The sequence below is a fragment of the Camelus ferus genome, chromosome 15 (genome assembly GCF_009834535.1).
Source record: "Camelus ferus isolate YT-003-E chromosome 15, BCGSAC_Cfer_1.0, whole genome shotgun sequence".
NCBI lineage: Eukaryota > Metazoa > Chordata > Mammalia > Artiodactyla > Camelidae > Camelus > Camelus ferus.
In genome coordinates this window covers 13,627,585-13,653,223 of record NC_045710.1, presented here as the reverse complement: position 1 = coordinate 13,653,223, position 25,639 = coordinate 13,627,585, and the positions used below count along the sequence as shown (strand labels likewise).

The 25,639-nt window shown below is 50.3% G+C and overlaps 1 protein-coding gene across 1 annotated transcript; it reads right to left on the bottom strand.

Annotated features, from left to right (window-relative positions):
- Positions 1-22,661: 22,661 nt before the first annotated feature.
- On the bottom strand, positions 22,662-25,093 carry RHOB (ras homolog family member B). The gene has a single exon (XM_006179461.3). The coding sequence runs from the start codon at positions 24,722-24,724 to the stop codon at positions 24,134-24,136; it is 591 nt and encodes a 196-aa protein (XP_006179523.1). The 5' UTR covers positions 24,725-25,093; the 3' UTR covers positions 22,662-24,133.
- Between the last annotated feature and the right edge of the window lie 546 nt (positions 25,094-25,639).

The window sequence follows — 25,639 nt, the reverse complement described above, 5'->3', positions numbered from 1 at the left end:
TCTGATTAAGCTCGTCCTCACTCACACCTGGAAGCGTTTCTGCAGGGCCAGACACTTCCCTCTGGCTGTGCCCCTGGGCAGGAGCCAAGCAGGGAACAGGAAGTGGGTGTTTGTGGGGAAGGCTGGGCCAGGGTCTCAGGGCTGAGCAGAGGGACAGGAGCGAGGCTGCCTTCTGTGGGCTGCAGCCCCTTGCCTGAGGCCTGAATTCTTAAGTGTCTTTCATTTCCTAAAAGATATGAGAAAATGGGGCACCTAAACCACCACGTCCAAAGCATAAAGGTGTCCACACTCCAGGTTTGGGCAAACCCTTCTCAAATGTCCCCATCCTAGTCTATAACCCCCTTCCCCTCCCCTCCTTCTCTCTCTCTTCCCAGTCCTCCACCCCACTCCCCATTCCCTACCCTGTCAGGTGTCCAAGGCAGCTTTAAATAGGCTTCTAGGACTTCTAGAGCCTCAGAGATCGCCTTTGGAGTGCAGATAGAAGACAAACTGGAAATCAGTTCCACTGAGTGTCTTAAAAGAGCTCACAGGACACAGGCCTTTCTGGCTGGGAGGAACCTGCATGTTCACTCAGGCCAGAAATCTGGCAGTGGTCTCCCCCATAGGCTGTGGGACCGCCCCCCTGCCCCCAGGCTCACTGCCCACCCAGGTTCCTTATTGATGGCTCTGTCTGGAAGTGCTTCCTTCCAGGCCCCCACGATGGGGACCAAGGCAGTTCTCCATCCAGTGCCACGTGGGACCAAACCCATCATAGTCAAGAGGCCCTGGCCTCAGACCCTTCACATTAGAAAGACTCATCAGCCAGAAATTCAGCTGTGCAGGAAACAGGGGCTGGGACAGAGCTGGAGGCGGGCTCCCAGGCAAGGGTCCTGAGGGTGACTCTGACTGCTCCATCCGCATGGGAGACTCAGTTACTTCTCCCCCACAACTCAGCTGCCCTAGAAGTAACGCTCTGAGAGCACGGATTCCCTCGGGAGGGGGGAGGAGCCATTATGTGGCCAGACACGGTTCAGGCATTACCACAGACAGAGAGCTGAGTGCCAGGCCCAGCGGCCTTGCTGTTCATCCTTTAATTACACAGTGGGAGCTCACGTGCACGTCTGGCCTGGGAATCACTGCTTCCTCCAAAGCAGGTTGTCTGGGGAAGTGACCTGTCTCAGCCAGCCCAGGCAGAAGGAGGGCGGCAAACCAGCAGAGCCAGACAAGGGTCTGGGCACGTCCTGAACCCCATCACCAGCCTAGTCCGCTTCACAGCCGCCCACCCCGACATGCCCCCATCTCCCCACTGCTGGCAACTCAGGTCTGCGCCACAGTCTCAGCTTCCCCAGAGCTCAGATTGTAAGGCCAGGCCTTAGTCAGCTCGGGCTGTCATAACATAATACCATAGACTGGGTGGCTAAGACAACAGACATTTAATTCTCACAGTCCTGGAGGCTGGGTGCCGGCCTGGTCAGACTCTGGTGAGAGCCTGCTTCCTGGCCAGCAGACAGCCACCTTCTCGCTGTGTCCTCACGTGGTGGGGAGACAGCTAGCCCCAGCCTCTTCCTCTACTTCTAAGGACGCTACTCCTTCCAAGGACGCTACTCCTTCCATGGGGGCCCTGGCCTCACAACCTCGTCTAAACCTAATTAGCTCCCAGAGGCCCTCCTTCCAAATACCATCACCTGGGGGATTAGAGCCTCAACATATAAATTGAGGGGACACCTGCACTCGGTCCACAACAGGCCATATAAGTTGGTGGCTCATTCTACCCAAACACACATCTCTATCCTGGACTCATCTCCTGAATGCCAGGCCCTCTACATGTTCTGCCTGGTGGACGCAGGGAATCCCAAGCAACACCAGGGCTGCAGAAAGGGGCAGGGACAGAGCAAGCCGAGGTGCAAGGCCATCCCCGGAGCAACACCCTTCCTGACGCTGGCAACACTGACGATTTCCTGGTGTACATCCTGCCAGCCCCACCCTCTGACCACGTCCTAACAGCCTGTCTTTGTATATTACACTCACAACTTCTCTTTTGCTGTCATGATGGATAGAATAGTCCTCATGGATGCCCCTCGGATACGGCCACACATGAGCAGGAGCACCCCAGCCTCCCCTGGGCATTTATCTCAGCTTTATCTTCCTCTTCTCCTTGCTTGGCTATCATGGCCTTGGGTTAAGATCATGCATGTGCAGGCACCTCACACTGGGCCCGGCCCCTGGAGGGTTTGTTCAGACTCACTGTGCACCTGCCATGTGCCCATCTTCCCAGGCCCTGGGAGAGGCAGAGGCAGGAGCAGAATCTGCGGGTTCCTCAGTCTGAGCCAAGCCCTAACGAAACCCATCACATCTCTCTCCAGTGTGAAGTCCAAGTTTCCATGGCCGGCTGGGGCTGGGGCTGGGAGTGCTGGGGCTGGGGTACCGCTGGGCACCACTCTCCCTCTCAGAGCCTCTGACCCCTCTTGAGTGAAATGCTCCTCCCACCCCAAGCTTTGGGGTTCTTAAGAGAAAATGCCAACAGACACACAGCAAAAAGAAGGGCATGTTGGTCTCCTCTTGGCTGTCTTGGGAAGGTGAGGGGACCTAACAGGAGAGGCCAGAGCAGCCCCAGAGAAGAATGAACATGTTCAGGGTCTGGCCTTGGTACCCAGACAGGCAGGCAAGTCTTTCAGAAATGGCTGGAGCCCGGGCCCTGGGCCCTGCTGGGAGCAGAGGTGTTGCAGTTTCTGCTTTTGCCAAAGCAGCAAAGGCCAAGAGTAGTTTTGTTTGACCCTTCCTGTGGCTAGGCCTGGCAGAGTGTGTCAGGGACCGCCCTTTGCCAGGACACACCCATGGCCTTGGGAGCCAGAAAGATCAGAGTGTAGTCCTGTGATTTTCTGTGTCTGTCTTTTAAAAATGATAACTTGGGTTGCTGCTGACCCTCTGTGTCCCTTATAAGTCCTGTTCTATCATGGGTCTGCTTCCAGTCCTGTCCCATGAAGGACTGGCCTGAGCATCCCTCTGAGTGGAAGGGACAGCATTCCAGATCCGTTTTCAACTTAAGGAAAGATCAAGGGCAGCATGGCAGACATTTAGACACACACACATCAGGACGCATACCTCGCATAGGCAGGCGGCCTTACATACACACACACATACACACACACACATTTTTCCTAAAAAAAAATGAACTAAACAGATCTCAAATGTATAGGGCATTAGCATTTTGAAAAACATTTTCTTCCCCCTTTTTGGGATTGCAGCCAGGTTACGCTGCTCTCAGAGAAACAAGTAAGGGTCACATAAGGCTCTTTTTCCCCTTTTGATGCATTGCTTTCCTTAAAAGAAAAAAGGAAGTTGGACTAATTTATTCTCAACAGTGAGAAATGCTATCTCTTTCCTCCAAAGTAACTGACTTGATTCTGTTCAATATTTGGAGGAGCCAAATCTTCGTGATGAGATTGAAGGGAGAAGCTTCTCATTTCTAGCTTGGACCTAATACATTACAGCACCGAGGATAAGCAATGCTGCTCCCAGAAGGACACACCTCGGGACACTATGATCCTTACAGGTTAGCTCCAGGTCCCACTAGGGAGATGTGTAGATTCCCAGAAGACCAACAGAACACATTCAAGTGGCAGATCAAGGCCAGGATGACGGGCTATCACAGGGCAATGGGGGTTCATTGTCCCACAAAGGGATAATGCAAGAACTCTCAGAGGTGAGATGCCGCTTCAGGTTGGGATGTCCAGGAAGACTTTACAGAGGAGATAAAAATTTGGAGAGCCTGAAAAATGTGTACTCTTTGGGCAGGTCAAGAGAAGTGAGGAAGGCCTTCCAGGAGAGGGGACTAACACAAGCAAAGGCACGGAGACCAGGACTATTCAAAGGGCCCCTGAGTTTGTAGTCCAGTGAGTGGACCAATTGGACCAAAGAGGAACATTTTCTGGGGAATAATGGAAGAAGAGGGGTTGAATTTCATCTAAGAGACAATCGGGGTGGAAGGGGAGGCCTTACAGATTTTTGAGTAGGAAAGAGATACAATCAACTAATATTTTAAGACAATAACTCTTAGGACATTGGCAGGTAGCCTGAAGGGGACCAACTCATCAATCACTTTCACACACAAATCAAGCTCAAGAAGCTTTTCTGTAAAGATTCTAGGCCCCAACACCAACTTACAGCTGAGGCCTGCCTGGAGCCGGGGAGAAATATTAGCTAACTCCTAAATCAATAGCTCTGGATGGCAGCTTCTTATCTGCCTGTTCGTAATTTTCATTAAATTAGTCTGGAACGATAATGTCCATTAATTTTTTTTTATTCAACACTTTAAATCAGAGTCTGGATGCTAAGTACTATCATCATTATCCTTTTTATTATCACCGGTTTGACGTCAACCTCTCCTACTAGCTGGCGAGCCCCTCAAAACACAGAAGCTTTTTCATCTCTGTCTCCCTAACCCCTAAACACATAGGCCAGCATACAGAACTAAACAGATGACCAATTTGTAGAATCAGGTAGTAGTATCTTTGCTATTACACTGTTCTGGTCAAGGTGTTGTAAATGATTCATTGTGCTATATTTAGGGGTTAAACTATAAAAGAGGATATCCTTTATTTACCTTAAAAATAAACTTGGAAGGTCAGGCCCTCTAATCTGCAAATGTTATTTTTTTTTAAAGAAAAAGTTAACTCCGAGCTTTCCTACGAAAAATATATTCAGCAAACCTTCGTGGCAGAGAACACCTTTTAAACCACTAAGAGCCTAGAGTCCATCAGATGGACCCCTGCCTTCAGCCCATGCTGACTGATGCCAAGAAAACAGCAGTGCCCGTCCTTCCTGCTGGGGTCACCACCCTCCTGTGGATATCGCAGGCGCTTTACAGAAGCCAGTGGGTAAATCTGCACACCCCCAGTTACCCTTGTAAAACATCCTTGTCCCAGGTGGGGTTCCCCAGAAAGCAGACTCTGTGACGGAGAGTGGGTGTGGGAAGTTCCCTAAGGAGTGCCTTCAGGACACGGGAGAAGGAAGGAAATGGGGTTGAGCAGAGAGAGGAGGTGGGTCGTCCTGCAATCCCAACAGGGACTCTGCTGACCCCAGAGGGAACTCAGAAGCTGGGATGGCCCTTCAGAGTTGTCCCCAGCTGAGGCGAGGGCCAGGCTTTCTACCTTCCCCCACTGACCCATCACTGGGTGTGGGCTGCCCCCTAGAAAAGGCATAGCCCTGGGCAGAGGGCAGTTCCCTGAGAGACCATCAGCCAACTGCAGTCCTGGCAACTCGGGGCTGAGTCCTCCTGTCCCGAGTGGGGTCTTGGCGGAGTGGAACATCCACCATGTTCCTGAATGATCTGTGCAGGTACCCGGGTGCACGTAAGACAGTCAGATGCTCAGAGACCAGAGACGAGGAAGAGGTAGAGTGGCTAGGAGACAGGTCTGGGTCCACATCTTGGCTCTTACAGTCTGTCAGCTTAGATTAGTATCCAACTTTCTGCGCCTCAGTTTCTTCATCTGTAAAACAGGAATAATAATACCCACCTTATAGGGTTTTCTATGAGGATCACAGAAGTATAAAAAAGTGTTCTGGTGCAGTACCGTCACTACAAATGGTGCTGGTGACCACAGTAATTGTCATTATTTTAGTAGCTGCAGCGTCAAGGATGTTCCCTGGCATTGGTGCCAGATGCTCGTGGGTGGCAGTTATGCCAAAGTCTGGGTCAAGAGCCATCAGGTACAGGGACCACTGGGCTGCGGTGTCTGCGAGGGTGGCTAGTTATCTCCTTATACCTCAGGCCAGCGTCCTGCTGGGATCAAGGGCACTACCATATAGATGTCATCAGGAATAAAGGGCAATCCTGGGAAGGGGGTTTTGGCTGTCCTTGCCAACAGAACACATGGCAGCCTCCACATACCAGGCACTGAGAGGTGGGCCATGGGGGTGGGTGGGGCAGTCACTCTGCAGGCTGTGGGGATCCCCACGCTGCTGGCCAGTCCAAGGGATATGTCCACATGACAGGTTAGTAGTGTCTGCATTCACTGTTTCTTCTTTCAAAGAGTCAGGAAGTAGAAAGCCCCCAAGCTGGGATGATTTCTGAGCACATGGAGATTTCAGAGGATAATAGCACAGTCAAGGCCACCATAAGTAGACACCTGAGCTCTAATCTCCCATCTGATTGTAAGCTCCCCTTGGGGGGGTTGGAGTACTTTACTGAGTTTAGACAAAACTATGAAGTGGTCTTGCTGGATGGCATCTTATCCTGGTCCCAGTGTGCTCTATGAGAAGCTGGTATCCTGTGAGATTGTTTATATCCAATAGGAGAGAAAAATACTGCTGGCTGTGAGTGGGAGGCCAGCTTCCAAATGTCAGGGGCTGCTCTGTTTGTATTTCTTGCCAGGTTACTAAGTCTCTCCATGGCAAAGTTTCTCCATCCATAAAATGGGGATAAGAACATCTACCCATGGAGCCTAGAGCAGAAGCCTGCTGTGTCGGTCTCCATGTTACCTGACATGTGGCAGCTGCTCAAACACCCATTTTCTAGGTTAAGAAACTGAGACAGAGAAGGTCCGTGCTTTGGGGTGAAAATCAGAGATGAAACAGCCATCCACCAAGGCTGCCACTGAGATTCCCACTTGGAGTCATGGCCCAGGCCATCGGGGCTGGCTCTTGAAATGAATATCCTTCAGCAGCAACTAACTCCTGGTGATCCAAGTGGAGTGTCAGGTTCAGCCCACACTGCGGCTGGAGCACTGCCTTGGGGGAGGAGAGGGCGTGGCCGTGGGGAGGGGCGTGGCCACCATTGGGACCTAGAGAGCAGTGGTCACCATGGGGACGTGATGCCTCTGCTTCACTTGGCAGCTTTCACACTGAGCATACAGAGAGTGAGTGGCCCTAGACATGGAATCCAGTGAGTCGCCCGCAGAACGCAAAGTGTAACCTGACTCTGAGCCAGGGACAGGGTCAGAACCTACTGCCTCTGGTTCCCACACATGATCTTGTCTGATAATAGTAGAGTTAATCACAAATGAGATTTTCAGAATAAAGCCCACCCAGTCTGAGTTCCCCAAATTATACCCTCTCCCTGGTAATTGCAGAGCTGTTCAGGCCCTGCATCTGGCTTATAACAGCATTTCCATGAGGACCAGACTGAGTGCCACCTCTCATTTGGTGAAACAAAAGGAAAATTTTATACTCTGATGGCCTGGCTTGCCCAGCTTGGAACAGTAGAAAGGCATCAGGCGTGGAATCGCAGGTCAGTGGCTTCTAAGCTGTGTGGACTTGGGAATACATTCGGCCTTCATGTGCCCAGCTGTAAAATGGGAATAAGAAAACTTCACCATTTCCCTTCAGCCTAAGACTGTTGCAAAGATCAAATGCCACATTTGCACGTGAACAGGTAAAGAGCTCTATAAAGAATAATAAAATTTTAAAAATTAAAATGTTTCCTATACAACGGTTTTTGTTTACCAGCAAATAAAACAGATTTGAGGCGAAAATGAAAAGGTCACATTTTAACAAGAGTGTCCTGTGGTGATACAATTTAACGCTCTTCCACGATGTTTGCTAATGATGGTTATTTCAGGACCCTGCCATTTCGGAAGTCACCAAAAGAGTGTGATGTCTGAGCTCTGCTAACCAAGGTAGAGAAGTTGGCTCATTATGCATTGTTTGGTCAATCCATTAGGCGCAGATGTATGGAGGCTCTACTCTGTCCTGGCCTCAGTTTTAGGAGCTGCAGACAAAAGCTGGGAAAGAAAACCATCAACGAGTCTTGAAAACCAACTCTCCAATGACTGAATTTGCTCTGCTCTGGTCCTGACCACCCATGGCCCCTGGGAGGCCTGCAGAGACCCACCTGGCAGGGCCCATCCACACAGTAGCCAGGGTCTCTGCTCCTCAGGAAGCAGGTGCGGTGATTGCAGCCGAGACGGCAGCCTTGGGCCCAGAGCGGCTGGAATGCAGGCAGTGCTGTTGCTACAGAGAAGGGTCTCCCGATGCTGGAGGGTCCTCACCCTGAATGAGGCAGGAGCCACGTTCAGGTGGGCTTTTCCTCTTCACACAGTCCCAGGGCTGAACAGAACTCATGCTCGGATCTACGACTCTTCCTGAGAACATCTCCATAGTTCATCCTCTACAGAGTGACTCTCCTTCCCTACTTGAGGGAAACCCCAAGCCATCCCCCTGAGCAGACACGAAGTGGCCTGCCCCAGGATGGTTGGCCCCTTCCTGGGAGACAGTGAGGAATCTGGGAGACACCATAACCCCTGGCAGTCTACTTTCCAGGCTGAATTATTTAGTGTAACTCTAGTCCGGTGCCACTGTTGGCCTGGCAGGATAATTCAAGTTGGGCTGCTGACCAGCCAGATAATTCATGTTAGCCTTGGGCTTTGGGACACTGCATTTGGGGGTTTTCTAGGTCCCTCCACCCGTGTACAGGGCAAATGCCCCCCTTATTCTTTCAGGTCATCAAATGGATAATGACAGGCTCATGTGCATGTGTGTGTGCATGCACACACACACACGCATCCCCCAAGCACGAACGTTAATTCCCAGAGCCATTACTGTGTGTTGATGGGAAGCGTAAACAGCATTTTCCTAAGTGCACAGGCCTGTCCAGCTGCCCATCCCCCTGCAGAGCAGGTGAGCTCCCCTTTGTTCATCCTGCTTCAAGACAGTGTCCCTAACAGGACCCACGACAGTCATCCACCCGCCCCTAATGCCGACCACTTAATCCTCAAAGACCTCCCAGACACTTCCCTTATTTTCCCGGCACTTACTAGGTCAGGTCACATTCTTGAGATCGCTGATGCTCTTGTCCAAATAACCCCTAGGGGCTTTGCTCGTCCAGTTAGGCAGGCAGTGAAAGAATCGCTTTCGCCAGGATTACTCTGCTGAATACACATGTTACCGAGTGAGTGACAGGGAAGGGCCATGTGCCTGGGGTGAGCTCATTAAGGAGCAGTCCAGGCAAACACTGCCCAGTCCCTCAGGGTCACACTCTGTTCTGAGAGCTTCCTCAGCTGTACTGCAACCCAGCCCAGCCTCGGCCTCAGCCTCTTACCCAGACGCCAGCCAAACGGCCGGGGGTTAACAGCCAAGCCTGACCTGGCTGGAGCTGGGGTCCCTGCCCCAGCCCACAGATCTCCACTCACGCCCACTGCTCACCCAACCACGGGTTCCTGTGACCAGCGGCCCAGAACACAGTGTTGAGTGAGCCTGGGGTCCTGAATCCCCAAGCTGGAGCCCATAGAATCCAGAGCAGCAGGCAGCATGATGGTTTGTGCTCTGGCTATTTCCAAAATACCTGGAAAACTCCAGCTAGAACCTATGTTGAGACAGGAGGACTCAGAGAGGAATAGAGTAGAAGCCAGCTTTGCAGGGGTCTGACCAAGCTCCTGGGATGGGAAGATGTACTTCTGGCTGTTTTCAAGGCAGCAGGTAGGAAATTCCGATCGCTCTGTGGCTTCCGTATTCTGTGTTATTGAGAAGCCTCTGAGGCCAGGGAGACAATAGCCCTATTTATCTCTGCTTTGGTCAGGCTGCAACTGGAGTTTTTGGCTTTCAGTTTTCCAGTAGTTCTGGGGCTCCCCTTTTCAGGACCCCCCTTCCATGCAGAGGAGGGCGAGGGTCTCCCAGCCATGTCTGGTAGGGATGGCCAAGCACTGACCTGCAGGTGGCTGGCCTGGAGCACAGGAGACAATGGACTCAAACCTCCACGAGATGACAGAGGGAGAGGTGAGCCCCAGGCTGCAGGGCTGAGACTCCTAAGTGGCCGTTACAAGAAGGTGGCCTTTCCCTATGAGAGCTAGAAACGGTGCTCTTGTAAAGGAGTACACATCCTGTCTCTGGAGGAGTGCAAGCAGGGGCAGAAAGCTCTGGAAAGAACCCACCAGTGGGAACTTGGACTCAGTTGACTTGGACGTCTGTCCCACTCAAGGAGCCCTCAGTTCTGAGTCTGCCAATGGGCTGAGTTACTACTCATGGAGGGAGGGCCCTGGCAGCAAAGCCTCCAGTTCCTGCAGGGCATTCCTGGGCAGCTTTTCTCGCTGGGCTTTGAAGGGAGAACAGTAATCCTATGCTTAAACCAAACCATCTTGTGGTGGGGGCTGTGCTTTGAACACACCCTTGATCCCTCCCGCCACTTTGCCAGCTCCCCATCAGGACTCCTTGAGCTGGAAGTGGGGGCAGTGGAGGCTTGCCCAACACCTGCCCCAGCCCCAGCTGGGGTGTCTTAGGCCTCTATCAGAGGGAGCAACCGGCACCTGAGACAGTCTGATCTGACTGCCAGTCACTTAGAATCCTGCATAACAGCCGTGACTTCCTGGGATTCTATGAAGAAATTGCAAGAGGCCACGGCCGCGTTGATGCCTCTCCAAAATGTCATCTTAGGAACAGTGACATTTCAGATGAGGTCACTTCTAAGAGGAAACCCCTTCCCATTTTTTAGTTCCTGAATAAACTAAAAGTTTTGATGGTTTAAGGAATCCACTAGCTGTTGGGATTAACTAAATAGCAAGTTAAGAAAGTGGTTAAACTGCTCTGGGTCTCAATTTTCTCATCTGAAAGAAGAAGGATCATATAATCCAGAACTGACATCCTGTGCTCCTAGGACTGGTTCCGCATGGTGTGTGTGTGTGTGTGTGTGTGTGTGTGTGTGTGTGTGTGTGTGTTTGTGTGTGTGTGGTGTGTGTGTGTGTGTGTGTGTGATTTCACATATGTTCATGTCTGACCATTGCCATAGATGACTCTACCAGCCAATGAGACAGATACTCAGGACCAGTGAATCCATTTCTAGCTTGAAATAAAACAGAGAAAGACATCTCTATCTGACGGGATGCTGGGAATGCTAACTCCTCTGACTTCCAAAGTCACTGGCCCAGAGCTCTCAAAGCCAGTTTCCTAACTGTACGTGTTAAAAGTAAAGTGATGTCTTGTAAAGGATACTACAGAGAGGACTGCTAGCTGGGAGCACATGCGTGCACACATACAAACACCCCTAGTACAAGTTGCCTGTGCGGGTATAAATTGTATCTTCTACCTGGTATTCCTAGTACTGAGTACAGGACCTGGCACAAAGCATTTGCTCAAGAAAGAATTGGCAAGGAATGATGAAATGAAAGAACAAATATAGATCTTCCTCGACTTATCATGGGTTTATAATGGATAAGCCCATTGTAAGTTGAAAGTATCATAAGTTGAAAATGCATCTAATACAGCTAATGTCATAGCTTAGTCTAGCCAAGCTTAAACATGCTCAGACCATTTACATTAGCCTACAGTTGGGCAAAGTCATCTAACAAAAGCCTGTTTTATAACAAAGTGCTGATTATCTCATGCAGTTGATTGAATACTGTATTGAAAGTGAGAAACAGAGTGAGTGGGTACTGAACGGTTTTAAGTGTGTCGGCTGTTTACCCGCTGGGAGCTTCGGCTTCTGTTATCACAAGAGAGTATTACCACATATCACCAGCCCTGAAACAGATCAAAATTCAAAATTTGCAGTGTGGTTTCTACTGAACATGTATCACTTTTACATATCGTCAAAGTCAAACAACCAAAAGTCGACCTGTGGTAAGCCAGGGACCATCTGTACTCATAAAACCCGCTGACATTATACTGCCAGCGCACTGAAAACCTAGCATGCCCTGCTCCAGCTACTGCTCAGATCTGTAACTGTGAATATTTAGTTAACAACTAAAATATCCTTTTTTGTTCATTTGTTTTAATTCTTATTTTTTATTGTGAAGTGTAGTCAATTCACAAATGTCAGTTTCAGGTGTACAGCAAAGCAACAACTAAAATATCTTAAGAACTCTATGTTGGAGAGAAAGCAGGGGCCTGGGGAGTAGAGGGGACCTGGGTTCTTATTTCTGCTCCTAATGAGCTGCATGACCTTGGGCAGTCCCGCAGCCTCCGCGGACCTCAGTTTTCCATCTTTAAAACAGACCGAATGACCTCTTGTCTCCCTTCTCTTCTGGCAGTGTATAAAAATGTAAAACAATAGTATCTTACAGAAAAAAAAATCTTAATTCTAATAGTGGCGTTGTCTTTGAAATTGTAAAAATCTACCTTCGCAATCTTCATTTTCTATCATTAACTTGAATTCCCATTTTTTTGTTTGTTTGTTTTCTAAGAAGCAGTAGCAAATATTAAGAACCACTCTGGGACAACTTTAAAAGTCTGGCATGAATCTATCCTGTTAGAGGGGCCTGGCTTTAGCCAGAAGAGTGAATGAAAGAACCATGCCAGGGACACACACTCACAACGCTCACTGGACACCCAGAATAAACCCGGAAACTCACCAGAGCAGCCTTTCAAGGAGATCATGAGCCTGCTGGTTGCACCCTGGGCTCCACCCCAGAGCAGCAGGAAACAGCGGGCCCAACAGGAGCTGGGCAGCATGGATATTGCTCTCAGGGTTCCCTTCCCGAAGCCCAGCCACCCTACCTGTCTTTTGTTCCCAAGGCAGAGGAAGGTGAGTTTTCTCAGGATTGAGTGTGACTTTACCAATGGTCAGCCCACCAGAGACATATAGCAGGTACGGATCCCTGGGATGGAAGGGGCTCTCCCTGCGAAACTCTGCCACCACATGCCCTATAAGTGTGACAACTTGGTGGCCTTTCTAAGAGAAATGATCAGGGCTTTGGGCACTGCAGGAGGGCCCCAGTTCATCAAGATCAAAGACCTTGAACCAGAGGGAGAGAAAAATCACCCCCATCCGAGGCTGGGGGCTCCAGTTGTCTATAAACTCATTCTTAGCTAGAAGATTCTTTGGATTCACCCCTAAAGAACTTGAAAATGATTGGCATCAGCAAAGGGTACTCTGAGGGTGCCACTCAATGTCCTCCAACCTATTGGGCAAAATGTCTCATATTCCTTAAAAGGGGAGAGTGGGCATTTCCTGTCAGAACCACACTGGGGAGGCCTCTGTTTAGGTAGTGCACCATCAAAGCGTCCGACTGGGAGGGAAAGAGTCTTCCCCATGGTGGTCACAGCACACTGGAGCAAGAGGAGGTGTGAGGTCACCGGCTGTGGCTGCTCTGCCATTTCCTGAGGTCGCTCCAGGTCAGATGGAACCAAGCAGCAGAAGCAGCTGCAGATATGGGTCAGGGAGGAAAAAGCAGACAGCACCCGAGTGGCTGCCCAGAGCCCACAGGGCAAGTCAGTTTGCCAGGTGGGTGCCCAGAGTCAAAGAGTCTTCCTTGCTTCTGCTGCTGATTGACAATGTCCCCTCCTACGGGCAGAAACGGCTAGGTCACTTGTGGATCCAGCTCAAAATGAAAATGTGGGCTCCCTGTTCAAAAACTGAGAATTTCAAGATGACAACAGCATCGCATTAAACTGAGGTCAGGACCCTTCTGAGCACCAGGCCCTGTGACTACACAGGTCACGTGCCCATGAAGCTGGCTCCATCTGTGGGGATCTTCTGATTCCGAGTCTTTCCCACAGGAGTTCGCCTTCATAGTTGGAGGACAAGTTATCACTGACACCATTTCTATCTGCTTTAAGAAAACGAACTATAACAACTTAAGTACTTGTGTTCCACGGCTATTTATTTATTGAGCACATACCTCGTGCCAGGCACCCAGCAGTGAACAAAGGCCATGTCCCCATGGTGGTCACATTCTAGCAGGGGAAGAATTCTTGCTTCCCAAACTTCTCAGAGATGGCTGGCAGGCCAGAAGACTCTGAGCCAGCTCCTTCATGAATCAACATCTGTTCAAGACAGTTACACCGTTCACCGTTCAGCACTAAATTGTTCCTTGAATTCTTTGCCCGTATGTTAGTTTTTCCTCCCCAGCAGGGCCACAAGTTCTTTGTCTTACACGAAAGGTCCTCATTTAGTCCATCATTCAACACATGTTCACTCATCACCTGTGCCAGGCCCAGGTCTGCATGCCTGGGATACAAGTAATTATAAGACATGGTCCCCGCACTCCAGGAGACTCTATTTCAGATGAGAGTCATGTAATTAATTAATGACTGCACTGAAGAGAGATGAGAATAGAAAGGAAGGCACTGTACTTTGAGCAGAAGAAGGAGAGAGAGGAAGTCAGGAAAAGCAGATGATGTCTGAGCTCTGCTTTGCAGATTTAGTGGGAACAAACTCAGGCTTGTCCCTTCATGTCTCCAAGGAGCATCCCTTTGGGTGACTTCCCAGGCCTGGTCCTGATACTCTCCAGACAGCTTTGCTGTGAAAGGCGGGTGAAGCCAGGGGAAGACCAGAGACAGAAGGGGGCGATGGGGTGAGCACAAGACCTTCGTTTTAGGAAGCAGGTGAGAGAGGGTGTGCCTTCACGCCTTCTTCCCCCACCAGCTCTGGGTCCAGAGCAGCAGAGGCCCAGGAGGATGAGCTGGATCAAGGTGGGCTTCATCACTTGGAGGCACAGATACTGTGCAGGAGAAGACGCAGGAGGTCTCCCCCAGACAGGTAGCCCCAGGCCTTCTTTGAGGAAGAGCTCTCATGTGCCCCCAGGCCTGAGCCCTGAGCCCACTCTCCTGCCCCCGCAAGCCTGACACCCACCCCACTCCCTAGCCCTAGCGCCCTTCACCAGCCACACACTCAGGCAGGGGGCAGGGCCAATGATGGGGGACCATAATAATTAGCAGGGATCAGGGGTCCAGACAGAAGCTGGATGATTTCCATGTATAGATCTGCGAGGGAGCCCCCAAAGCTTTTTCATCAGGGCCTGAACCTATTCCTGGTGGCCCTGATTGATTGGGTACCTCACCTTTCTAATTCCTGGACCACTAGGATCTGATGGGCTAATCTACTGCCCTCCAGGAAACAAGTTCAGATCCAACGCAAGTCCTACCTCCTTGAACTCAAATGGCATTTTAGGTCTTGGTATTGACCAAAGAGGGGCCTGACAAATCTTAGTGTGGTTTGAAGAGGATGCGCCACAAGCCAGCTCGAGGATCCACCCCAGATGTCTGTTTCCATCCCAATCTCTGAAATCAGACTTTGCTTCTGAAAATGATAAGCCAGTTGACCATCCCTGACCTCACCTTCCACCGCTGATGGGCAGAGCACAACCTCCCCCGGCCTAGAGGTCACCAGGCCGCAGACCTCTAGGTTTGGCCCAGGCTCCTCAGAACTTGGAAGCTGGTACAGTTAAGTTGATTTAAGCATCTATCTCCAAGGCACTTAAAGAAAACCTGCCAAAGTTAGACAGGAACAGCCAAGTCTCCATTCAGCAGCCTCCCCTCCCCCGGACGCTGCCCCAGATCCCATTAAGGACAGGCATGACCAGGAACTCAAGTTCAGGGTCCGCATTCTGAAAAAGCCAAAATATGTGGGAGGGTGAACACAGAGGGACTCGCCTTTGAATGGGAATTTACATACCGCACCCCTGCCCTGTGCTTCTGCCCCTGACAATACAATTTTTTGGTTCTTATTTAACAAGAAAGTAAAAAAAAAAAAAAAAAAAAAAAAAAAATTGAAGCCAACCCTGAACAAAGCCTCTGCTCCAGTCTAATCCTGCTCAGCTCCTGCCTCCGTGCCAGGAGAACCAGTTTGCCCAGGCTTAAAGCGATTATAAACTACTTGCGGTAAATTTGGTAAACTCCAGCAGAAATAAGCTGTGGGCTCTTGCTCTCAGAGGCGCTGTGGTCAGATGATCAACCCTCCCCATTTCTTTGTTTTCCCTTTCACGGCGGCGGGGTGTGGGGTCTGACGGTTTTGCTGAGCAGCATAATAGGCAGGGCCTTTCTTTCTCGGGTTACAAGTGCAGCGGCGGAGTCCTGGGTCTTGCACACACAGCACTAATGGCTGGATCTTTCTAATCTACATTTCTTGATCACTTAGTTGTCAGCATTTTTCCTGGTATTCTCTTCACCTGGAGAACTTACCAATTCTCCTTCGCTCAGTGGCCATGTCAGCAGAATGAGGCTGGGTGGGCTCTCCCTGGCTTTGCGCCCTGGCCACCCTGCTCCTCGTTATGTGTTGCTGGTATAGTGCCCATCCAGTCTGTGCTGGGGACTCGTGAGCACCACGCTCCCAGGAAGAAATCCTGCTGATTTCCAGACCCCATAGCCTTCCTCTTGGCACTTAGCTCGGTTTCTGCCACCACAACCTCTGGGACCCAAGTGGTGGGTACTTCTTCCCTGAGTGCCAAATTCATCCAGTGCAATCCTGAGAATCTCCTGTTTATCAAGGACCTTCTGAACTCTAGTTATTGTTCAGTAACTTGGAGGTTACTAAGCACCTACTATGTGCCAGAACCTGCACTCTATGCTGGAGTTGCAAAAATGAGTGTGATGTGATACACTGAGGAGCTTACAGTTGCAAAGATTCCTGACAAACAAAAGAGTTGTTATTACGTTACACTCACTTACCCAGCAAAAGTTATTCCACTTTGACTCTGTGCTTAAGGAGCTAAGATGAATCCACTGGAGGGAAGGCCATCAAGATTTACTGAGGATTTTGAATGAGCTGGGCTCTGTGTCAAGTCCTTGGCTTGATCTTGCTTGATCTTCAAAATTATTTCCATTCTACAAATGAAAAACCTGAGGCAGTAGAGAGGAAAAGTAATTGCACAGATAGTGAAGAACTGAGCAGGGGCTTCTGCCTGTAATCCTTGATTTTCCCACCAAGCACACTGCCTTTCCTGCAGGTGAAAAAAGACAAACAATACAGTAGCAGAAGTGCTGTGACAGAGCAGGGGATGCACCTGCACTGCTCCACTCCTGCCCTTCTTTCTTGAGATCACTAGCAAACTCCCTGAGCTGCGATCTCTTCCAACACCCAGCTGAGGATGATAGGGTTACACATGCCCAGGGTGGGCCTGTGGCCCCAGCCGATGCTGTTTGGGGGGCCTCCTCTGCACCCCGCTTATGCTGGTGCTGGTCCGTCTGAATTCCCTTGGCTAACTGGTGAGACTGCGTACTAATTGCTCATGAGGTCACGGATAGAGGTTGCATCATATCAGCCTGCTGGAAAACCCATGGCTTTTTAAGCCCGATTAGTAATTTTTCCCTTTGAATTGTTTATGCCTGCACTGCATTTCATCTCTGTTCTTTCAGATTTGGCAGGTAACCAACTGTACAGTCTGTAATTTCTACCATTACCCATGAAGTCAAAACTTTGAACAATTTTTCCTTGGCACAGCTTAACACACCATCAGAGAGCCCAGGCTGGCTCGTTTATGTCGGTGTTATCTTGTACGTGTAGGCTGGATCTCCATTTGGGCCACAATTCTAGACTTTCTTGGAGGAAATCTGTAGTCACAAAACTGCTCAACGGAGAGGAAGGGGATAGACGGAGAGACCTTCCCATTTACAGAGCCAGCCTGGTTATAGGACCAGATATCACTGTTTCCCATATTTGGCTGTTATGGACGAGTGTGTATTTTACAAGTGACTTTTTTTAGCAATCATATAAATAACACTTTTTATTCTGTCGGAGTCCCATTTATAATCTCCCCACCATTAAATAGCACACGCATTCCTGCATTCCTTTTAGGTGCCTCCAGAAGGTTTCAATTGTTTATCCAAAGGTTAAACAATTTCTGGAATCAAGTGAAATCAATCATTAACAAAGTGATGAGAAACTTGCTTCTGGTAACATTCGTTTCTTCCCTTTTCAGGATTGAAGGGAGAAGAAAAATAGCTCCAAGTGACAGCCAGAGGACAGGGGTTACACGGAGTTATAAAAGCCCAAGGCCTGGTCCCACAGCCCTCAGAACCATGCCTTCTGGTAGACGATGGTCTCCAAACTGAAAAACATGGGCTGGTCGTGCCAAGTTCCCTACCCGGAATCCCAAACTGCCCAGCTTCTCCTGATGCTCCAAGCTCAGCACATGGCAACGACCGACTGCTAAGCCCCTCCAGTTGGTCCTGGGGAGGGTGGCCAGCAGCTCTGGAAATGTGCTTCCACTACCTGCTCATCTCAGGACCCCTAGGAGTACTTTGCTGGGGACCTCGCTGGGCTGAACACATCGTGATTTCTGCTAGGGCAGAGACGTCTCTCAGTGGGTGTTGTCAGTACCCAAAGTCTGGCCTTATGGGAACACTTTCTTAACTTCCTCGGACTCAGCCGTGGCACTGAAAACAGTTGATTACTTGTCATTGCTGCGTCACACATAACCATGTCAAAACAGAGTGATTTACCTGCTTTATTCTGAGTATCCAGGATTCTTGGACCCCCCCATGTAGCCCAGTCATTCTTTAAATGACATTCCTCTCATTCCCCACAGCAGCTGTTCCCAATCTTTGTCACTTCCTTGGGTCTCATAGAAGTTGGTGCTCCCTAAACTTCTGTCTTTTCTCTAATCAGTTCATTCAATCAACTACTATTTATTGAGGTCCTTATACATGCCCAGCACCTACTAGGCCTTAGAGGCACAGCAGTGATGGAGCAGACATGCCCTCTCTTGCTCATCATGGAGATTATGACCTGGCTTACAGCCTCCTCTCACTCCACATACTCTTCATGGACCATCTTGCTCCTTCTCCAAGGCTTCCGTTGTCACCTGTACCCTGATGGCTCCCTCTGCTCAGCTGCCCATAAACCCACCCACTGTGTGCCAGACTGTGTCTCATAACCGTCCTGATTTGTGGTTGGCAAAGAGGAAATCAACCTCCATATAAAAAGGGTGGGTTGAGCATCAAAACCATGGCTCATCCCAGAATGCCTTTATCCTGGGGGTACTTGCTCTGATTCCAGCTCAGACCACCATGATGGAAACCTCAGAAGTACTGCTTTTCTTTCCCACCTACCCAGACATGGACAGTACTCTTCCCAACGAGAGCAGAAGTCTCCCTGCCTCCCCACACCCCATCAGCACCCAGCAATACCTTAAATTCACTTAGAAGTGGAGGGAGTGTATAGCTCAGTGGTAGAGTGTGTGCTTAGCATGCACAAGGTCCTGCGTTCAATCCCCAGTACCTCCATTAAAAGACATAAATAAGTAAACATAATTACCTCTCCCTCCAAATTTTTTTTAATATTTAAAAAAAATCCACTTAGAGTGGTTCCTCAAAGAGAGGAAGGAGCCCCTTTTTCCTGTTGCCTAAGGTGTACTTGCTGAGACCACAGTTCCTATTCCAGGAAGTGCTTCTTGATGTGATGAAGCAAGCTTCCATGTTGGACTGTCCCACAGAAAGACCCACATGGCAAGGAGGGTGGCCAGCAGCCCTGGAAATGTGTCTCCACTACCTGCTCAAAGGAGGCCTCAGCCAGGGAGGAACTGAATCTTGCTAGCAGCCAAGTGAGTGAGTCAGGGAGCAGACCCTTCCCCAGTCAAGCCTGGAGATAAATCCAACCCCAGCCAACATCTTGATTACAGATTTAAGAAAGACCCTGAGCCAGAGGACTCAGCTGAGCTGTTCCTGGACTCCTGACTCACAGAAACAGTAAAGTAATAGGTGTTCTAAACCACTAAGTTTGGGGATAATTTGTTATATAACAATAGATAACTAATACAGACATAAACAATACACATAAAGAGCTTAGATCAGTGCCTGCTCCCTAGTCAGCAAATATTGGCTATTGTCATCATCACCATCATCAAGACTTGTTTAGACATACATAGAGACTGAAAGCTCTGTGAGGGGAGGGACCACACCTGCCAGTTTGTCTACTGGGTCCGCAGCTTCTAGCACAGTGCCAGGCGCAGAGTCCTTTAGTCAACAATAAATATTTGGAAGGAATGAACTGGGGCCTTCCAGATTCTTACCTCCCAAGCCAGGAAAGGGGCTGCTGAGAGTCGAGGAAGCAGACTGCGTGCCCAGTTTCTCGCTTCAGCCAGAAGACAGACCAAGTAGAGTGATTAAGGGTCTGTCCCCCGAGAGGCTGGCGTACAAGGTGACTTTGTGGGGCCTCCGCCTCCTTGAGACCAGGCTGCATGTTTCCCAGGAGCACAGTTATCACAAAGCAGGCCCTTGTGTCCTCCCTGCATCCCTGGGAAGCACAGAGAAAACAATGAAAGCATCATCACCAACCTTCTCTCCTGGCCCGTGGATAGACAAGGGAGGGCCGGGGAGAGGCTGTGTTTGACTTGGCTGGGTAACACCATTTTTCTTGACTGAAGAAATGTATGCCAGAGGGGCTAAAAGTAGAAAGTAGTTCTCACCCAAGACAGCTTTATTTCCCAGAGGCCGGGCCCCACAGTAATACAAAGAAGCTGTATCTCCCATCTGCACATCACTCACTCCTGCTTTAAGACTCAGCTCAAATGTCTCCTCCTCCGTGAGGCCCTCCTCAGCTTCCCCTGGGCTCCTGTGATGCCCTGGGCCTAATGCGTCCATTTGAGCATGCTGGGTGAATGCATTCCCAGAACTGCCTGGCCCACCAGGGCAAGGACTGTCCTATTTGCTTTTGTATCTCTTGTCTCAGTAGAGCTGACAAAGGAGGTGCCGATGCTAAATGAGCTCCAGTGTGCTGTTGAACCCTAAATTCAGGCATGACAGAAATGAACCTCTAGAAGGGCATTAAACAAGAACGTGGAGAAGAAAATACAGGGGTCATGTGTGGTTCATCCTGGAAGGAAAACTCTCTGAAGTGCTGCTCCCCCTAAGGCAGGGAAGGATGCAAGGACCACAGGGCACTACACCTCAGCCTAGAGAACGGGATTTACCTTCCTCCTGAAGCGACCTCCCTCCTCTGTGCACTGACAAGGACTCTCCCTTATTCTAAGCCAGCGGTTCTCAAAGCGTGGTCCCTAGACCAGCAGCATCAGCATCACTTGTTCCCGCCCAGACCTACTGATCAGAGACTCTGGAAACTAGGCCCAGCCATCTGTGATTTAACCAGCCCTCCATGTGACTCTAATACACGCTTAAGTTTGAAAACCACTGTTCTAAGTACACTGAATCACATGTGAAAAAGACCTTAGAAATACAATCCAGATTGATTTAAAATTAAGATTAAACAAGAACCCAAGCCAATGCCCCTTGTTATGAAATGCCCAGGATCAATGAAACACCCAACTGTTCTCCACGAAACCATTCAACAGGCAATTAAATGAACTCAGCACGTTTATTTTAAATGTGCAAAATTAATTCTCATATCCTAAGAGTAACACCAGATGTTTTACCTCTTTTTTCCTAATTGATTTTCCAGCCTACAGTAATTCGTCTTTATATTTTCCAGTTGGATCTAATACAGCAAGAAGAGTGTGTTCCAGCAGGATTATTAAATGCCATGCATTTTAAAACAAGCATAATTCAAGTTGCCATGTGTCATTTGGGTAGTTGTCTTCCTAAAATTAAAAAAAAAAAAAAAAAAAACCGAACAGACAGCTGTAGGTACCAGGCAGATTGGAGCAGGCATGAAACCCAGAAAAGGCCCTTTCAGGGGACTGGGTCTTCAGGCTCTTGGCTGGTTGCAAAACTGAGTCCTGGGCATTAAGCCCAAGCCTGCACTCCCTGGTACCAAAGGATTTGCTAGCTGTGAAATCTGCAAATCAGCATTTCATTTTTCAGTGGAAAGTTTTGTCTTTAAAATGAAGAGGAAGAAGTAGGCTGGGGGATGGAGGTGAGTGGAACTGAGGAAAGGATGGGGCAGTGGCTCAGAGAAGCCACCTGGGTGGAACCGCTCCTTGCTCTGTACCTAGAACAGCCCGGACAATTCCCCTTTATTGGCCAATGAGCCTGGCTGTGCAGAAGGCCCTGTGACTAATGTGGTGTTTTGTTTTTTTTAAGTAGGTGAATAGTCACCAGCAACCAGGTTTGCCTCACGAAACAAAAGCTCTTGGGAGTTTGGGGAAAGACGAAGAAACAGAAACCTCAAGATTTAAAGCAAACAGCAAACAGCTTCAAAAGGGACCTTCTTGTTTCTGCTCCTGGGGGTGGCTGGTGGGGGCAACTAAGGTCTAGAAACTCAAAGTGTTGATTCCAAAAACAAAAACCACACGTCTTAGGTAGTTGGGAAAGGTTGGCACTGTCTACTACCTTCCCTAGAAGCTGCTGACAGCTGGCAGGTTTGAGTCATCATAACTGTAGCAAGATTTTACTGTGGTCTCCAAGGATAAATCTGCCTGTCTGGCTCTGAGACCCACTGTAGCAGGCTACGTGTCTGAAATTAGAGCTCATCATGATCACGTCTCAAAGCCTGGCAGCTCCAACTTTAAATAGCCACCACCCAAAACCTCTAGTGTTCTGTCTGTAATGCGGCCACTCTTGGTACTTAGAATGAAGCATTCTAGGTTCTGCACAGACACACATTCAGATGAAAGTTTAATAATAGAACAATCAGCTCCTAATTTGGACTCTTCCCCAACTTCCCCCCAGGAGCTCCAGCCCCAAAGATAATAACTTATCATCTCCTGGGTACTATGAAACCCCTTAAGGATCTGAAGGGAACTCAGTAACCAGCCTTCTAGAGAATCTGGCCCCACACCCATGATAAACAACAACAAAAGTTATTTAAATCTAAAATGCACAAATGACAACTTCCCATTTCAAAGAATAGGAAGTAAAGGCCCTATAACACACTTAAGACACAAGTGTTTAAGACACACAGACAATACATATTAGGTCAAAGGTTTTGGCACTGAGTGCCTGGGTAACCTCCGGGCCTGGGACAAGAGCAACCAGGTCTCCTACAGCCACCCAACCCCCACATGTCCCCCCTACCCCCCAACAAAGGAATTTCATTCCCATTTCCCACAAACACTGTAAGGTGGGGCCTCACCTGGCAGAATTATTCCCTTGCCCCCAAATTCACAAAAATATTTTTACACGCTATTAAACCACAGGAGCCATTTTATAAATGTCATCATCATAGTCTTTTAATATTTTACATAAAAAACTGTATACACAGCTTATAGAACTTTTATGTAAACATCATAAGCTCACCACTTTGTCATTTGTCAGTTTATTTAAAAAATAAAAAACAAGACAACAATTTAGTAGAAGTACCACTGGGTGGGGAAGGGAAGGGGAGAAAGGAGACACTAGGGGCAGGTTCGTTCTCTGTACAGAGATGCAGAGAAAATTTCACACAGCTTTAGAGACTGCCTTGTGGGGAAAAAAATGGTTTTAGATAGGCCCTAATATTTGTTACTGCCCTTTTATCAAAATAGTGCGCAGACCTGCACAAGTAAATCACAGAACAGAACAGTGTTGCCACTTTTTCAAGAAAAGAAAAAATTAGTGGTTTCTTTTTCTTCTCCCTTTTAAGTCACCATCATTTTTTTAAAAACATCAGAAGTAGATGAGGTTACAGCGTACGAGTGTGGTCAGAATGCTACCGCCTTTTGCAAATGACAAGTGCATTAAGTGTCAAACAATGAAACAATTGTGCAAAGAATTCTTTCCAAAAAAAAAAAACAATAAAGATTTAGCCTTTAAATAAATCAAATAACATCAGTTTCTTGGACTGAACAACTTTCACTTGTAGGACAGGCACAAAGTTCTCTTATGGCAAAAACAACCTGCAGCACACGCACCCTCCTCCTGCCCGTGGCTGGTGAGGGGTTCACCAGGGCCTGGCCTGCAGGAGATGTGAGTCTGGAAGCTGTCCTCTTAGCCCCAAGTCGGCTGCAAATGTCTTCCCCGGGGGTTGGAAAGATGGCCAAGTCTTGTTCGTGCTTGGATGGACGCTGGCTGTCCCAGACTGGGCCTGGGCAGTTCTAGCGCCCTGTCACTCCACCCACCACCACCATTAAATAACACCATCCTACCTCCGAAAATAAAATTATATCTATATTTATATAACACCCCATCCTCCCCAGCCCTCCCCTCCCGCAGTTCCCGTGGTCTATGTTACAGACAGGGGATAGCAGGCGCTCGCTGGTTATGGGCGAACATCAGATGGGGCGCGGCCGCATCCCGGCGCCAAGCTTGTCTCCGGGGAGCAGAGGCAGAAGTGGGGTGAAAACGAGGCGGGGGCGGGGGGGGGGGTCGAACAAACACACAGCCACACACTCTGAAGAGGCTTGGCTTTTCAGATAAGGGTGTTCAGGGGACCCTTGGCACTCAGCGGGGCGCCCAGGCCTGTGCAACACAGCAGGACGCACACAGACACTTGGAAAGGGGGCGCCCAGTGCCTACCACGCCGATTCCCGGCGCCAGAGCCAGAGCCTCCAGGCCACGGCTGCAGGGCCGGAAGGCAGACGCCAGGCAGTCCAGTGGGGTCCTTGGGGGTCGCAGGTCTCCCCTTCTCCGGGCTCGTGGGGGACGGGCCCGGGAGGGGGGGCCGTGCCGGCAGGGGCAGGAAGGGCGGGCACGGTCCTCATAGCACCTTGCAGCAGTTGATGCAGCCGTTCTGGGAGCCGTAGCGCTTCTGCAGCGCGGCGCGCGTGGCCGTCTCGAAGACCTCGCGCACGCCCTCCTTGGTCTTGGCCGAGCACTCGAGGTAGTCGTAGGCTTGGATCCGCACGGCCATGGCGCGGCCGTCATCCGTGCGCACCGGTTCCTGCTTCATGCGGGCCAGCTCTGTGCGGACATGTTCGTCGCTGCGCAGGTCTTTCTTGTTGGCCACCAGGATGATGGGCACGTTGGGGCAGAAGTGCTTCACCTCAGGCACCCATTTCTCGGGGATGTTCTCCAGCGAATCCGGGCTGTCCACTGAGAAGCACATGAGGATCACGTCGGTGTCCGGGTAGGAGAGCGGCCGCAGGCGGTCGTAGTCCTCCTGGCCTGCCGTATCCCACAGCGCCAGCTCCACCTGCTTGCCGTCCACCTCGATGTCGGCCACATAGTTCTCGAAGACGGTGGGCACGTACACCTCCGGGAACTCGTCCTTACTGAACACGATCAGCAGGCACGTCTTGCCACACGCGCCGTCGCCCACCACCACCAGCTTCTTGCGGATGGCCGCCATGAGCGGGCCGGGCCCGGGCAGCAAGAGGGGGCCCGCGAACGCCTCGCTGCCGTCCCGCTCGCCGCTCACTGCTCACCTCTGGCAGCGCGCTTGGGGAAAGGGGTCGCTAGGTGCACCCAGGCCCCGGAGTGGCGCGTTCTCTCGCTGTGCTCAGTCTGCCGCGGCGGGGTCGGTGGGGACGCGGGGGCATAAGGCGCACCGTGCGTCTCGGCGCTGCTCCCGAGCGGTGGCCGCTCTCCTCGTCCCAGGTCGCGGCCTTTGTGCGCAAACTGTGGCCAGAGCAGTCGACCAGACCTAACTCGCTCCTAGCTCTCTCTACCCCGCCAAAGGTTCAGGAGAGCTAAATACAAAAGCCGGACTGCGGTGGCAGATGCAGGCTGCGGCCCTAGCGCCCGCTATTTAAAGAGTTCTGCCACTTTCTTAATATAGCCGCCCAATGGGAAGCGAGCCGGCTGAGCTCATCTCTGCGGAGCTTGGCTCTGATTGGCTGTCGGCTGCAGCCCAGGGGCGGGGTCGGGCGGACTTGATTGACGGCCCAGGCCGCGGGGCTGGGAGAGGCGAAGACTGGGGAGTCTGCGCCGCGGCTGGCGCTGCGGGGCTCCGGCCGCACCAGGGTTCTGTCCTCCGCAGCCTCTGCACGCGGGGCTGGAGGCCCAGAGCTAGCTGCCCGGAGCCCGCGGGGGCTGGACGAGCCGTTCCGAGACAGGCGGCACTTCGCGGGGGCGTTGACGACTCCCTCCCACTCAAAATTGGCCCACTTGCTTCGCAAACTCTCAGCGGGTGGTCGGACCTGTCGGGGAGGAAGCGGCTCCTTTAACAGGGTTTTGTTTTTAAATAAACACACACACAGGTTGTTTCCAAGCAAGGGTTCCCCCCCCCCCCCCCGCTTTCTTTTAGAAGCGGCCCCTCCCCTGG